Here is a 15,767-nt window from a genome sequence, read left to right on the forward strand (position 1 = left end):
TTTGGTGGCTCCCAGATATCAAAAGCCATTCTGTTATTGAACTGGAATAGCAGTGGCATCCTATTCTGATGTTGGTTATATGCTTTAATGTACAGTGGGATAGAACAAACCAAAAAGTGTGCTTAGAAAATTGATTCTGCTTTAAATTTTAAGGTAGACAATGAAACAGTTTTCTGAAAGTAGATTTTATTTCTTGTTCTTAAGCTACCAGTTAATGTATAACTATAACGAAACAATACAGACCAGTCTCAGAAAATACAAAATTATAGATAGAAGGAAACGGCAACAAGATTGCAATTTGTACATTTTCATTTGAAAATTTGTCATAGTGAAATTTGTTAAAAGATATTTTGGTAGTTTCTTCTTTCTGATTTACTGTATTTATATAATTATTTTTACGAAATTGTGTTACAGTGTTAGAAATAAGAAATGTGAATAGCTGTCTTTTGTGCTGATTACTTGTGTTTTGGAGCTTGATGTGTGATCACAACACATTTAAAATTTAATCTTTTTTTTCAGGCTGGAAGCCAAGACACCCTAAACAGCATTGCCCTGAAGTTTAACATCACTCCAAATAAACTTGTGGAACTCAATAAACTTTTCACGCACACTATTGTTCCAGGCCAGGTAATTATATCCAGACTAAATCCCCAGTTGCTAAAGCTTAGATATGTGATCATAGAACACTTCCATTCTGAAATAATTTTGAAATTACCACAATGATAGAAGTGATAATAAGTGCATGGAGGCAGGTAGTGATTTTTGATTTGCATTTTCATGCCAAAAGTCTGTAGATGCATTGTTCTCCCTGCTGTCCAAAGCACATTCTTCCAGTTACTGCCAGTATTATGTTTCAGAATTCTCATGTGTATCTCACCATTTCTTGCACAGAACATGGAGTTTTCCTGTGTTCCTTTCTGTTTTTGCAGCCCCTTCTGATCCTGGCAAAATCACTTCCAGAGTTACAGGACCTGCAAGAAGGAATAGCAGCACCGTTTTAGCTGAAGGAAGAAAGGATAAGGTGCTGCTGCTTCTTCTGCAAGCACAGTCATGCTGAGGACAGGAGCTGATTTTAATCTCTTTGTTCCTCCTTACTCTGGCCCACTGACTCACATGACTGTCCCTCTACATGTGTCCTGTGATTCCTAGGAATGATCTTTTGGGGAGTCATAAAAAGGTACAGGAATGAAGAAGAACACTGGGGAAATCTATCTGCCTTCCATGAATACATGCTAGTATTGCTAGTATTTCGCATGCAAGATATAAGAAATGCATCTTTAAAACTCTGTAGACCTTGTGGCTGTTAATTGTAAGCCTACTTCTGACTTCTTGTAGATGGGTGGCAAGTGACGCAGGGAACCAGCAATCCAGTTCCAGTAGTTCAGGGGTGTCGAACTCATTTGTTACCAGGGTCACATAAATGTCACTTGGTCGGGCCGAGCCACGTGTACCTAGGGTTCCCGGGTTCCTCTTAGCCACCGGCGGGAGGTTTTTGGGGTGGAGCCTGAGGAGGGCGGAGTTTGGGGAGGGGAGGGATTTCAATGCCGTAGAGTTCAATTGCCAAAGCAGCCATTTTCTCCAGGTGAATGGATCTGTATGAGCTGGAGATCAGTTGTAATAGCAGGAGATCTCCAGCTACTACCTGGAAGTTGGCAACCCTACGTGTACCATAAAATTTAATGCCAAGTACCAGAGATACAAACTTTATAGAAGACACAGGCAAAGCCAATTAATGATATTATTTGTTACTTAAAATACAAACATGCTTAAAACGATAACACTCTTACAGTATTACAGTAGAGGCATTAGTATGCTGCAAGACTTGAGGCACAACCCTCATTCCAGGGATGGAAGTGGCTCTTTTGGTTGATGGCAACTGTGAATGCAGCTCTCTGCGAGCCCCAGACAGAATACCACTGAACTAGATCCTTTGTGCTCTTTTAACTGAACCTCTTGGAGGGGAATGAGCATACTCAGATCTCATCAGGTGTGAGCTCTAGTCCCATGATAATCCCATAAACAGACATCCACAGACAAGCAGTCCAAAGAGAGTTGATTTATTGGAAAATCCACAGGTTAACAGAAGCTAAGAGTCGAATGGACACTAATGAAAACTACAAGCACAGTACAGGGCATATATGCAAGAGCATAGGGCAAATCGGGGTAGATCGGGATGCCATGGCAACCCCCCTCCCAGGAGCTGTCAGGGAGATAGGATTCTACCAGCGTTCCCACAGAGTTCAGTCTAAACACGTTGTTTGCCGGGCTAGAGCTGGCCTTGGCCGGCATCTGGAGAAACCACAACATTCCTTGCTCAGGCCATGCCTGACAGCAGGCCATATTCTGAAGTGTTTTTGTTTTTAACTTACTAACACCACATTCAATGCAGAGTTACACTCTTCTGAGCTCATTAACTTCAGTAGACTTAGAACAGTGTAACTCTCCTTAGAATTCCACTGTTAAGTAATATTGTGAGGCAGGTTATGAGAAGTGACCTTCCCCGGGTGAATCAGTGACTTTTCATGGGTGAGTAGAAATTTCAGCCCAGATCTTCCTTGTCCTCCATTCTAATTGCTGGTATTTGTTTGTTTGTTTATTTATTACATTTTTACACCTCTGTTCTTCCAGCATACATAGTTCTCCCCTTCTTAATTTTTATCCTCTCAAGAACCCTTTGAGGTAAGGTAGGATGAAAGTGAAAATGATTGGCTCAAGGGCATCCAGTGCAATTTCTTGGCTATGTGGCTATTTATTTATTGTATTTTTATCCCTTTGTTTCCCTCAATAGTGTAGTCCTCCCTCCTTCATTTTATCCTCACAACAATCCTGTGAGGTAGGTTAAGCTGACAGACAATGACAGGACAAGGTCACCCAGGGAGGCTCATTGCAGAGAGAACATTTGGTCCTGGATCTCCCCGTTTCTAGTCCAACACTTTTAAGCACTACACCGCACTGTCATTTTGGAGGGGATGGCAGAGAAATTGGTTAATGGTCACTGAAGTGGGCGAACGGCTAGTTTCTGATTGGGATGCCAGAAAGGACCCAGTTGGAAAGGGTTTTAACCATGCTTCTTACCAGCAGTATAAGAGCAGAATACCTCTGTGCTGGGAACTTTAACTGAACCTCAGGGCTTTGACAGGAAAGGGGGGAGATGTTTTCCCTTAGTCTACCCTCTCATCTCAGTCTAGTTTGGGAAGAAAGCTTTGCTTCTATGTTCAAATGTGTATTTTTATTTAAGTAGCTGCTGCTGCTGAGCCAAGTTTGTTGCTCTTATTTGAAGCTCCTCCCTGGGAGTGCAGAACGGGAAGAAGTGGAGGTTAGAAGGAACCGCTTGGAGTTCTGTGGTGTGTGTGTGAACAAGCGAAGTTACCGTTACTGTTTTACTATGTGTGCGTGTCTTATATATGCTGCACACCAGTGGCCAGAGAGAGGGAAGAAGGGAGGAAAAGCCTGCATACACAGACTGCAGACCGCCTGGAGAATAATGCAGGAAAGGAAGTGAGCCAGCTCTCTTTCTGGCTGCTCCAGCTTCCCCCCCCCCTCTTTTGCGCACACGCATGCACCAACCAAGGGAAAAAGAGAGAAAGAAACAAGGAGGAGAAAAATCAGGATCTCATTACAAGAGCAACAGAGCGCTTTAGAGGACTGTCAGCATGGAAAACCAGAGGATTTTACACAGTTCCCTTTAAACCTGCACAGAGAGATTGGAAAAGCCCACCAGACTCTGGGTACACAACTATAAAATTGGACAGAGTTGAAGCTGGAGACAGAAAAAGGGTGAGGGGGGGGGGCAGGTGGGAGCTGGAGAGAGTGGGGAAAGTGCCCGGATCTGGACTGCTATCCCCTAAAAACCGCTCTGCCGTTCCTTTTCTTGATACTGGACGAAAGGGATGCCAAGGTGGGAGCCCTGCCTTCCTGCCAGGAGGCGTAGGGGAGGGGAGGTTGTCGTGTGCGTGGACTGAGTGACAGCAGGAACCCCGTCACAGCTCCTTGCTCCAGGGCTGAAGTGCAGCCAGGGCAGGGAGTTATGTGTGAAGGAGCAAAAGAGATGGGTGCGGGGAGGGCCACTGCGTCTCCCGGAGCATGGGGAGCGGGAAGGGGACTTGACGAGGCACTGGCCCCAGCTGGATGAGACAGGACGCAGGGGGACCCAGGAAGCAACCACCAGCTACGGAGGAAAGGTGTGGGGGGAGTGTGAAGGAGTTTCCATCTGCCTCACAAGGCCACTGCTATCCTCCTTCTGCTGCCGGCTCGGCTCCGCTGAAGAGAGTCGCCAGTGCTGCCTGTCCTGCTGCCTTTAAGCCTGCCATCCCACGAAGGAGCAAATGAAAAGGACGCCTTCGACTTCCTGGGCTTCTGTGTGCGCTGGCTCCTTCCCGCCTCATGCTGTCAGGGGCTCCATACGCCCAGAGGGAGGAACTCAGGCAGGGGGAAACCTTGGAGCCGCCAGCTGTGACTGACAGGACCCACTCTCTGCAGCCGCACACTAGATTATATTCAAATCTTGCTTGTGATAGAAATTACGTAGAAAGTGATGTAAAAGTTGTTAGCTTGTGCTGCATTCATAAACTTCTAAAGAATCCCAGGGTTCTGTGGAGCAGAGTTTGAAAAACACTGCTGTTTAGAATGAATTATGCTGATCATCATCCTGAATCCTGTTCACTCATCAGGGGAACACGTTTAATGTTTATTTATCATGCTCATTTTGTTGGGAGGACTAGTCCAGTGTGGTATTTTTTACAAATATGTGTGTTTTCTGAAATGAAGTCAGAAGAACCTCTCTCAAGTCTGATCCTGTGATAACTACTTGCATATGGATGAAAATGTGCACCCAGTTGCATGTTTTAAAAACTCATTGATTTTTTAGTATACTGAAAATTCAGTCCATGAATCTAAGTGCCTCATTGCATTAGATGGTAGTTTATATACAGAGGTGGGAGTTGTTGCCCTTCCAGGAACAGTTTGCTCATCCACCTTTCTATGAAAAGGAAGTGGTCTACATTGACAGAATCCAGTCCCGGCTATCATTTGTGTGTATTTTTAATTGGTACTTTAAGATCGCATTCTCTAAAGTGGTTATTTTCATAGTGGTTGATAGATTTTGATAACATGATATTTATGTTATAGCATATTTAATTTTGTGTCTTTTGGTATAGGTTCTGTATGTGCCATATATTGATCCTGTTTCCACTGCTGGAAAGCTGGCTTCTTCAAGTCCTGGTGCTCCTGTTTCACCCTCATCATCAGATGCAGAGTATGATAAACTTCTGGTAAGAACTCTCATAGGCTTTATTTGTCCTTAGACATTGGTGAAGTAATTAATCATGTCAAACTATCTTTGACATTACAGTTTAATTTCCTCAAAACAATGGATGTTTACAATAGTTTACATGTTTATGGCTATTTCCTCTGCCGGCAGCTGTTGCCATGCATACAAAGCTGTTATCTGTAGTGGCTTGAGAAAACAGCTTGATCTACACAGAGAGCCCCTATAAACCTTCCCACCCCAAGAACCCTTTCTGGGCTAAGAGCTAAAGTATAAATCAATCAATCAATAGGTCAAGATTTGAGTGCTGTGAAGTGAGAACCACTCACAACAGATTTAAGTTTAGTTCTGGATATCGATCACATGTAGGTCCTTTCAATGTCATCTTTAGCAGCGAGGGGAGAGATTACAGAAACAGTCCTTTTGCATGTTGACGAGTAACATCAGAAGACCAAGATCACATGGGAAGAATTCACACTGTGGTTCCTTCCCACTCAAGCATTGTTCTAATTTCCAGGACTATCAGTGGTGTTCTGGAAAGGAGCTGCAGCAGAGACTTCTTTCCATGTCACTTTGATATTTTGACCTTTTGTCAATTAGTGCGGCGAGTAGTCTTGTGACACCAGCTTTCATTATTCCAGATATAACGTTAAAAGGTAATGGAGGAGGGATTTCTGTAATTTTGTAAATTACAAATGTCTGCTGTTGTGGATACGCAAGTAGTTCAGGTCACATAGGTCTCTTCATCAGACAGAAAACAAGCTCTGTATAACGGGTATAATTTCTGCATAACTTCATATTTTTATATGAAAAGGATGTGAAATATAAATTCATATGAAATTTAAGAGCATTACGTTTATTCTTAAAGGATGCTGACTTGGCAAGAAAGGCTTGCAGACCGATCCAAAGAGTCCTGTCTTCCACATCTGAGGAGGATGAGCCAACTGTTGTCAAATTTTTAAAAATGAATTGTCGATATTTCACAGATGGCAAGGTAGAGGGTTCTAATGGTTTCTTTTGCAGCAAGTTGCTTTCATATACTGGATTGTATTTTATATTATTTCATAGAAGCAGATTTTCCCCACCTTCCCCTTCCCATAGCAGCCCTCTGTGATTTGCAAAAAGGTATTGTTGAGGACTCCACAGACAACAAAGCCACCCAGCACAGGGGATTGCAACATGGCCATTTGTCCCTCTTCTTACAGGTTAGCTTTTGCTGGCAGAGGAGTGGCTATTTGACCTTCCCCCCCCCCCCCCGCCGCCGCTCTTGCCAGGTATTTTTCAATCCATGGGGAGGTTCTTTAACCCCAGCAGTGTCTGGGGTGGGTGGGTCACAGAGGGCTGCTGTGGATAAAGGAAGATGGTATCTAGAATCCCTAAATAGGGCAAATACAGAATTTGTATTGTTTAACAATATTACTATTAGATGTCGTGCCAAATTAAATGGATGGAGAATCTGAACGAGACTATAACGATCGATGAATGGGAACAGTTATTTCGCAAAAATCTTAAATTTACGCTATGCCAAGGGATCCAGGAAAACTGGTTGAAAATGCTACATAGGTGGTACCTTACGCCAAGTGATATTCAAAATATGAACAATTTGACATCTGGTCTATGTTGGAAATGTCGTAAAACTAGGGGCACTTTTTATCACTGCTGGTGGACATGCGACTTAGTTCAAAAATTTCGGAAGGAAATACATAAGAACTTAGAAGGCATTATTGGTCAAAGTATAACATATGACCCTAAATTATTTCTATTAAGTAAAACTCCGGATAATATCGACAAAGACCAACAGAATATACTGAAATATTTAATCACAGAGGCAAAAGTAGTATTAGCATCTCTATGGAAAACAAACAGAATCCCTACCATAGAGATCTGGATGGATAAATCCTATGAATATATAACAATGGCACAACTGACTGAAACTTTACAAATAAACAATCAAAAACAAAATAGAGACAAATGGACACCTTTCTATGATTACATTACAACTAAAAAATAACAATTAGACTCCAAGAATCACAGTAGATTCAAGGTGGAGCTTAAATCCACCCTGCTAGAAAAATAACTGTATTAATAAAAGATGTAAGGGGGTAGTACTAGGCGCTACACCGCTAAATATTATTTTAATAATTTATTGCTGGTTTTTTTCTCCCCATCTCTTTTTCCCTTCTGTATCCCTATTTATTGTTGAAAATTAATAAAAATATTTAATTAAAAAAACAATATTACTATTAGCAAACTCTTTAAAAGGGTTAGCAGATGTTTTAATAAATTCAGTTTGCAGATTCAAAGGATTGTGATTTTTAGTTTAACCAAACTGACTTGCACTCTTTCCAGTTCAAGATACTCTAATAAAATAAGTTTCTCAATAAATTGCATTAATAAAGAGCTTTCTTTTGCAAAACATTTATAAAACTGCTTCCTGACAGAAGGTAGGAAAATAAGGTTAAAAAAACCCATTGACAACCGTTCACAGAGAGTAAATTAGTTTGAATCAGAATAGAAATTTACATTTTGACTCTTTCATTCAGGTAAGCACATATTATGATACACTAAGTCCAATGCTGCCCCACATTATTTGTTGGGGTTTGTTAGTGCAGGACGACACCCTCTTTTTACAATCCCACTACACAGCAAAAACTGAGGGCTTACTGAATCCCCTGAAGAACTCCTTGAACTGTAGGTAGGCAGCGTTCGGCTTTGTGGTCACATATTGTGCCATCTTGCTTTAATTTAATAAGTGGTAATTATTTTAGCTGATGCTTTCCTTGTTAGACATTTAACATCTCAACTGATTTATGAATTCAGCCATTATAGCATTATAGTCTGTCCCAGGACTCGTGCAGACTTTATCTGAATCCGAAAACTAACCTTTCTAGATGGAATGTTTGTGAAAGGAACGTACAGACATACACTGCTTCGTGGATCGTTTTCCCAAATAGTTTCTATGTGTGCTTTTGATTGAAAATTGGAATTATTGCTAGTTCCAGTAGGTGTCATGAGATAAGCCAAAATGGTTTGTGTTGACTCAAAAATCTTAATATTGTAACTCTAGTTAATTAACAAGCAGGAGCTCTGTTTCATTGCCGTTGGGGATGAAATATAAACACCTGCATCTCTCTTTATAACTTTGGCCTTGTCTGTCAAAGATAAACTTGTTTTGACCACTCTGATCATTATCTATGGTTGCTTGTAACAGAATATTGACCTGAGGGTCACTGCAGTGGAAAATAACTTAACTGCTGGGGGGGTGGGGAAGGGGAGTATAAAGAGTTTAGGGTAAAGTATTTAAGAACTGGGTAACAGACACAAGAGTGTTCTGTGAGCATATGATAATGCTCTGATGTGCTAAATGCTCATTTCTTTTTATTTCAAGGGCGTGGTTGGGGGGGTCATGTTAGTCACTCCAAACAACATCATGTTTGATCCTCACAAGTCGGACCCTCTGGTAATTGAGAATGGCTGCGAAGAGTATGGACTCCTTTGTCCAATGGAGGAGATTATTTCGATTGCTTTGTACAACGATATCTCACACATGAAGATTAAAGATGCTCTGCCATCGTAAGAAGTGTTCTTTATTGATCATGTTTGCATGTTAGCAGTGAGATGTGGAGGAAAAACAGTCAAAATAGGGGAAGGAGACTACAAACAGCAGGACAGCTAAGTAAAAAAGGAGATAAGTGTATTATCTTATCCAGGCCCTACTAATAAATTTATTTTGATTGGATATTAAAGCCTATATAAAGTGCAAGTCATGCCATATTAATATTCATGGTTAGCAACACACTGATAAACTCGTTATTATGATTGCCAACTCCAGGTTGGGAAATACCTGGAGATTTTGGTGGTGGAGCCTGAAGAAGGTGGGAATTGAGTAGAGGAAGGGCCTCAGCAGGGTATAATACCATAGTCCACCTTCCAAAGAGGCCATTTTCTCCAGGTGAACTGATCTTTTTCACCCAGAGATCAATTGTAATCCCAGGAGATCTCCAGTCACCACTTGGAGGTTGGTAACCCTACTCGTTATATTTTTTAATTTTCTAATAAGGCAACTTGTGAGTATTTTATGAGGCTGCTGTTTTTAAAAATACCTCGTTGCATGAAAATGATGTTGTAAAAATTACTATTTGTGAACTTTATTGTCCCATAGACAGACACAAAAATTGGCCTACATCTTCAATTTGAAGTAAAAGGCAGAGAATTGATAAAAAGGAAAGCAAGACAACACTATGAAAGAAATTTTTAAAAAGTAGGGATGGGCACAGAATTTGGTTTTCACTGGGCTGGTGTCCGCACTGAATTTATTGTTTACAGGAAATGTTGATTAAAGGGATATGATTATAGATTTCAGTACTGTGTGCTGCGGATTATATCAGTACAGTGAATTATACAGGGTAGTCTGTAGGAGAGCTGATATATGAAGAGCCCTGCTGTGCACTGGCAGATAGCTAGGCCTGATGTCCTTGGATTTTCTAAAGTCTTATGCTTCTGTGACAGTTAATTCCTTATTCTTCCTTTATTGAAACTGCTGATAAATGGATATGTGATCAATGATAAATTGCCATATTACATGCAACACAACAAGAAAAATGTTTCATAATCCAGAACTGTGGTTTGCACTTTATAAATAGGGTTTCTCGTGTATGTACCTAATATTGGTTATATATGAGAATTTTATAATGAAGCCTGTATACCTGAATGGATTGGTTCACTTCCTTTTGCCCATTAGTGTATCTAGGTTTTAATGGTTTTGGTTTCACAGCTCCTAAATATGGGAGCCAGAAAACATTCCAGTTCAGTTTTCCATCTCAAGTTTTTTTGTAAGGTAAATTCAAAGTTAATATTTTGTCTGAAGTCTCTGAGAATTACAGAAACTCTCAGGCCTGCTAGCTTACACAGGTCTCCCAAGGGTAGTCTCGGGTTACATTCATATAATCAATTCCACCATTTATAAGAGCACAGAGAACTTAGAATATTAGAACATTTTAATGCAAATCACAGGAGTTGTGGAAGCTCTATATTAATACAGAAAATCCCTGTGTCTTTGAAGTTCTTTCATCATTAATCTCTAAACAAAAAGCAGGACTTCAGATGTGAATACTTTTTCATGTATTTGATGAATACAAGGTTGAGTGATATGTAGGGTTGTGCAAAAAACAATTCAGTAAATTTCGGGTTCAGGTTTATTGGGCCTGTTTTTTTGGGGGTAAACCCAGAATAAGCTGAATACCCATACTGGTAAATATGGGTATTCAGGTTGTTCTGGGTTTACCAAAAAAATTCAGACCCATTAATAGTGTATGGGGATTTTTTTCAAAGTTCCTGTGAGGATATTTTTGGAGGTAGAGTCACCAAATTTGCAGCATGGCTGCAAAGGACTCTCCTTAAGTCGGTCACCGAGGTTTGGTGAACTTTGGGACAGGGGGTCCAATTTTATGGGCCAGCAAAGGGGATGCTCCCATCCTCCAAGTATTTGTGAGCCGAGCTGTCCACCGGTTTTCAGGTTCAGAAGTTCAGCGTTGCCAAGGTCTGGCGGAAAGAGCCAATTGACAGGCTGGCACCTCAAAGTCTGAGGCTCCCTGCATATCTGGGATGCATAGCATGATGTCCATGCAAATTAGCTTCCAAACGGAGGGAAAAGGCTTCAATGCAAGAAAAATAAGGCACGGAAAACATTCCTTTTGATGGCAAATGACATCCTGTGAACAGTCCTTTATTATAGTCATCAAAAATCTTATTTGAAGAGATGGTCACGGTGCAGGGAAACGAAGCCTCTCCTTGGGGTGACCTTCTTTTTGAAAGCAGGTTTTCATGGTGGGGAGGGTTGTGATATTGGAGCCAGCCAAAGTCTTGACCACAGGGGGCTTCTCTGAAGGAGATTGCTCACCCGCACGGGTGATGAAGTCTCCTTTGGAAGCCTGGTAATGTGAGCAGCTGTAGAAGCTGGTTCTTTTTAGTTGGAGGGTATTTTCCTCCAGTTGGGACTGGGTGAGCCCTGTCTTTTAAATAACCCTTATGCTTGATCCAGATTAACCCACTGAAAGTTGATGGTTGGTCATACCAAGTTGGCTCCGATTACATGAACCATACCTCAAAAGGCAGTTGGGGCCCTAACAACAACCAGTCAAAAGATAGAAAAATGGGAGAAAGCACAGAGCCATGCATCTGAGAAAAGATGAATAGCCGAACCCGTAAAAGCTGAGTAATTATTCGGCTTTTTCGTGAAGTGTCTATTCAGCTTGGGGCAGATTCCCAGGTTTTAGTATTCAGTCTACCCAAAACCCGAATATTGCCGAAATGGCTAATTTCGGATTTATTTTCAGTTTGGGTATATATACACAGCCGGTGTGGTATAGTGGTTAAGAGCAGCGGTTTGGAGTGGTGGACTCTGATCTGGAGAACTGGGTTTGATTCCCCACTCCATGACATGAGTGGTGGATGCTAATCTTGGAACTGGATGAAGCTAGCTGGGTGACCTTGGGCTAGTCATACACTCTCAGCCCCACCTACCTCACAGGGTGTCTGTTGTGTGGAGGGGAAGAGAAGGCAATTATAAGCTGCTTTGAGTCTCCCTTAACTGGTAGAGAAAGTCAGCATATAAAAACCAACTCTTCTTCTTCGTGATATGTGGTACAGCTTGCCACCCTTTTATTCATGATGATTGTTTTGGCATGATTGAGATCATAAATCTCAGAGTTCCATAAATACATGCTTTCAGTTCAGAGAGGCCAAGTGTTAACACCCCCAACTATATTTGCATTCCAGAAGTCATGATTTTCTAATCATTTTGAGCTGAATCATGGTTTGGAAAACTTGGATCTCTTAATTCTTATATATCTGTTTTTCCAAACTGAGGATTTGTATGCCATCAGTGGATTCAGATCCACCGCAAATAGGAAAATTGGACTGTTCTGTTGTACCCTTTGTAGCAGCGTAATACTCAGACTGTCTTTTCTTCCTGCACCCTTAAAAATCCCTACAAAATACCCGTGTTTCAGTGCTGACGTTGGTTGTACCTCTCCTTCATCTTCATAACCATTTATTACAGTTATATTTTATTTTGTATGAAGCTGGTTTAACTTTATTATTTAAATATTGTTTTGGTGTATCTTATTTGAACTTTTTTTCCATCTTGTATTTTAGTTCTCATTTTGTGTTTTTTTCCCCCTCCTCTTTTTAACACTCCATATACATCCACCGTTTTTTGTGACAGCGACATACCAAAAGATCTTTGTCCTCTGTACAGGCCTGGTAAATGGGAAGATCTCTCCTCTGAGAAGGACATCAACCCTTTCAGCAAATTTAAATCCTTGAACAAGGAGAAGAGGCAACCAAAAGTAAACAACTTGGTCACCTTGAATTCTAAACTGATAAAGTCTCCAGACAAGGAGAAACCTACAGATTTTGAACTTCTTAAACCTTTTGAAAAGTCTTCCTTGGTGTCACTAGACCCATCAAAGGACTCCATCATTGCTGATCCTTCAAAAGGGGTGCCTTTAGAGAAGTACACTAAACAATGTTCTGGACATAAGATTAATCTAGACATAGCCAAAGATAATTCCCTTTTGGAAGAAGATGGTTTTATTGAACTGGAAGAGACTTTATCTTGGACTGATGGCAGAGGAGACAGTAGAGATGTGGGACCAATAGAGGTTTCCACTGATGGTAAACTGACTGAGGAAATGCAGGTACGAGCAACAAATAAAGGCAGTTATGAGCAATCAGATTTAGATTTATCAGGGACAAAACATGAGGCTGTCCCTAAAGAGGCCATTGATTTAGAGTTGTGTGAGAAGCTAGATATAGTGCCTGAAATAAACAAGGGCAGCAGTTCACCAACAAATAAGGTAGAAACAACTATGGATGCCAACCAGGAGTTGAATAAAGACAAGCTTATTGAATTTTACCTCAATAAAAATGAGTCACAACCTCCTGATGATTCATGTAATGCTAAAATCAAGGAAGAGATGAATAATAAACAATTAGGCATAGACCTCACACTTAGTTCTTCTCATTCCCAAACCAATGAAGATTTTACAGGCAAAAGGGTAGGACCTGATTCATGTTCTGTTGAAAGAACAGAGCAATTGCCAGAAGTTAGCTCAGCAGTGCCTGAAAAAAAGGAGCATGAAGAATCGAGATCATCTTCATTGGCTTCTCATCTAGATGGAAAGTGTTGTCAAGAAATTGATCTGGATAATAAATCTGAAATCAGGCTGTGGCTGCTGCAGAGAATCCAAGTGCCGATTGAAGGTAGGCATCCTTTAAACTTGATGAGAAAAATAGCCATTGGTTTCTCAAAGAGCTGAACTTATCTTCCTTTTACTTTAACTTAATTTTAGCATAAATATTTTAATAGTATAATTCTCTACTGCTCTCCCTACTTCTGGTGATCTGGTTTTTGAGAGTCTTGGATATTCCAGTATACATGTGATGTATACTGCCTGCAGGTAACTACATTCACTTCCCTAGCCATGTAAAAGAATACTGTGTTCCCAACTGAAGTGGGAAAGTCCTGTGGGTGCAAATATGTAGGAGAGAGAGAGAGAAAAAGGAACTCGGGGTAAATTTTGTACTTGTTCTAATGCTACATTTCCCCTTCATTGTTAGTATATTTGCATATACAGTGTGTATAGATCACAAGTGTTTGATTTAGTAAAAGGCAGCTGCTTATAAATGTTTGGGGAACAGAACCTTGATCCACCTAACACACTTCTGTCTGTCCTGACTGGAATTATTGGTGCTTCTAGAGACAGAAACTAGTGTGCGGGTGGCTGGGTGTTTTCCATGACTTGAGTACAGTCGAAATGAAGAAATGTACCAGAAAAAATGGTATTCAGGTTGCAGGATTTTGAAACCCCACCCAAATAGTGAAGCTCTTTAGTAAAAACACCACACCTACTATATTAATGTAATTGATTCCCTAGGATGTATTGCCGAAGAAAACTGCAACAGAAATTTCAAAATCTGGAGGTTAAACTGTGACTTCTATGTTCTCTTTGCTATGCTGTAATTACATGGTCTCCTTTTTCTTGGATTCAGATATGCTTCCTTCAAAAGAGGAAAAAAGCAAGACCCCTCCAATGTTCCTGTGCATCAAAGTGGGCAAGCCTATGATGAAGTCATTCGCTTCTCAAAGTGCCACTATGGCCCAGCAATATGGTAAAAGAAGGAAGCAACCAGAGTACTGGTTTGCTGTTCCGCGAGAGCGGTAAGATGGAGCTCTTCTTTTATACACATCTCTCTTGACTGGTAAAATCTATTCCTCTCAACAACCTACTTCTGTTTGTGGGTGAAGAGAGAGAGATACTGCATTTTCCCAGACATGTTGTTATGATCCTTTCTTGTAGCACTGATATGGATTGTAATAACCATACTGGTGTCCCCTTGATTGCACATTTGGTTTATTGAGCTTGTTGTTAAGGATGTGATTATGCAAGTATCAGCAGCCCATTAGTTATTGTTTGAGGTAGTTAGTGACAAGTGCCACAGTTGTTTCCCTCTCTCCTTTTCCATGAACCTTTCTTTTACGTTTTTAAGTTTACGTAAGTGGCCTAATAAATGTTGTAATGTGACGTCACCCCATGGGTCAGAAATGACCTGGTGCTTGCACAGGGGACTACTTTTTAAGTGGCAGCTACTAGCACCATAGAGCCCTAGTGGAAGTGATATTGGACAAAGAAAATTTTAATGTGAACTCTGAAGAAGCCTCTTTTCTCTTAAATTTTTACCTTTGACAATATACTTGTGGGAGCTGAATTAGCTGAGGGACTGGCAAGGAACTCCTGCAGACTCTGTTTTGATATTTCCTGGGAAGTCAAAGCAGTGCGGAAAGGGTTTTTCAGATGGTGTAGGACTTGAGAAGAAAACATCCTACACTTTCTTCCAAAGCTTAGGAGAGCCTAATACTTAGAAATGACTTCATACAACCACAGAAGTGTTTAAAAAGAGCTGCAGCACCTGTCTATATAAAATCTTATAATTGCATTGCAAAATTGCCGCACCACTCTTTATATATACTATGCTTTGTGGTAGAGTTCCCAGAATACAAATGAAATCATATAGCTTGTAAGCTTTCTGATCGACGAGACAGCTGTCTATATTGCTTCCTTTGTACATTCTTGCAGTATGTCACAACCACAACTCTTAGCTGTTTTTGCTGAACATTTTTGTCCTCTATGTGACTTTGGATAAGTAGCAAGTGCTCCTAAAGCATACGTTGTTTTGTCAGTCCAGACAATGACCATGAGTTAATCAATGGCTTAGACACAGTTGCATTGTGATTGTGAAATGGAAGGAGTCCTTATCTTTTGCACATAACTTGAGAAGCTATAATCATTATAGGTGTGCTTTATAAGGGGATTTCATTGCCCTGCTGAATGTTCATTTTGACCCAGTTATGCCTTTGCATCAGTTAACTGGGCAGAAGGTCCTTCATTAAAACGCCTGCATATCTTATAATGGGGAACATGAACAGGTCTGGAATTAA

At 40.7% G+C, this 15,767-nt stretch overlaps 1 protein-coding gene across 2 annotated transcripts in view; it reads left to right on the top strand.

Annotated features, from left to right (window-relative positions):
• NCOA7 (nuclear receptor coactivator 7) overlaps positions 1-15,767 on the top strand; it is a 74,751-nt gene that overhangs the window by 43,501 nt on the left and 15,483 nt on the right. The window contains exons 4-9 of one of the 2 annotated variants that reach the window (XM_056856515.1): positions 520-627; positions 5,157-5,270; positions 6,135-6,260; positions 8,655-8,839; positions 12,492-13,531; positions 14,321-14,489. In XM_056856515.1, the coding sequence (XP_056712493.1) occupies positions 520-627; positions 5,157-5,270; positions 6,135-6,260; positions 8,655-8,839; positions 12,492-13,531; positions 14,321-14,489 (1,742 nt within the window). The remainder of the gene's footprint in view (positions 1-519; positions 628-5,156; positions 5,271-6,134; positions 6,261-8,654; positions 8,840-12,491; positions 13,532-14,320; positions 14,490-15,767) is intronic. The other variant, XM_056856516.1, reaches the window with a different exon arrangement.

Source organism: Euleptes europaea, chromosome 10, assembly GCF_029931775.1.
Source record: "Euleptes europaea isolate rEulEur1 chromosome 10, rEulEur1.hap1, whole genome shotgun sequence".
Taxonomy (NCBI): domain Eukaryota; kingdom Metazoa; phylum Chordata; class Lepidosauria; order Squamata; family Sphaerodactylidae; genus Euleptes; species Euleptes europaea.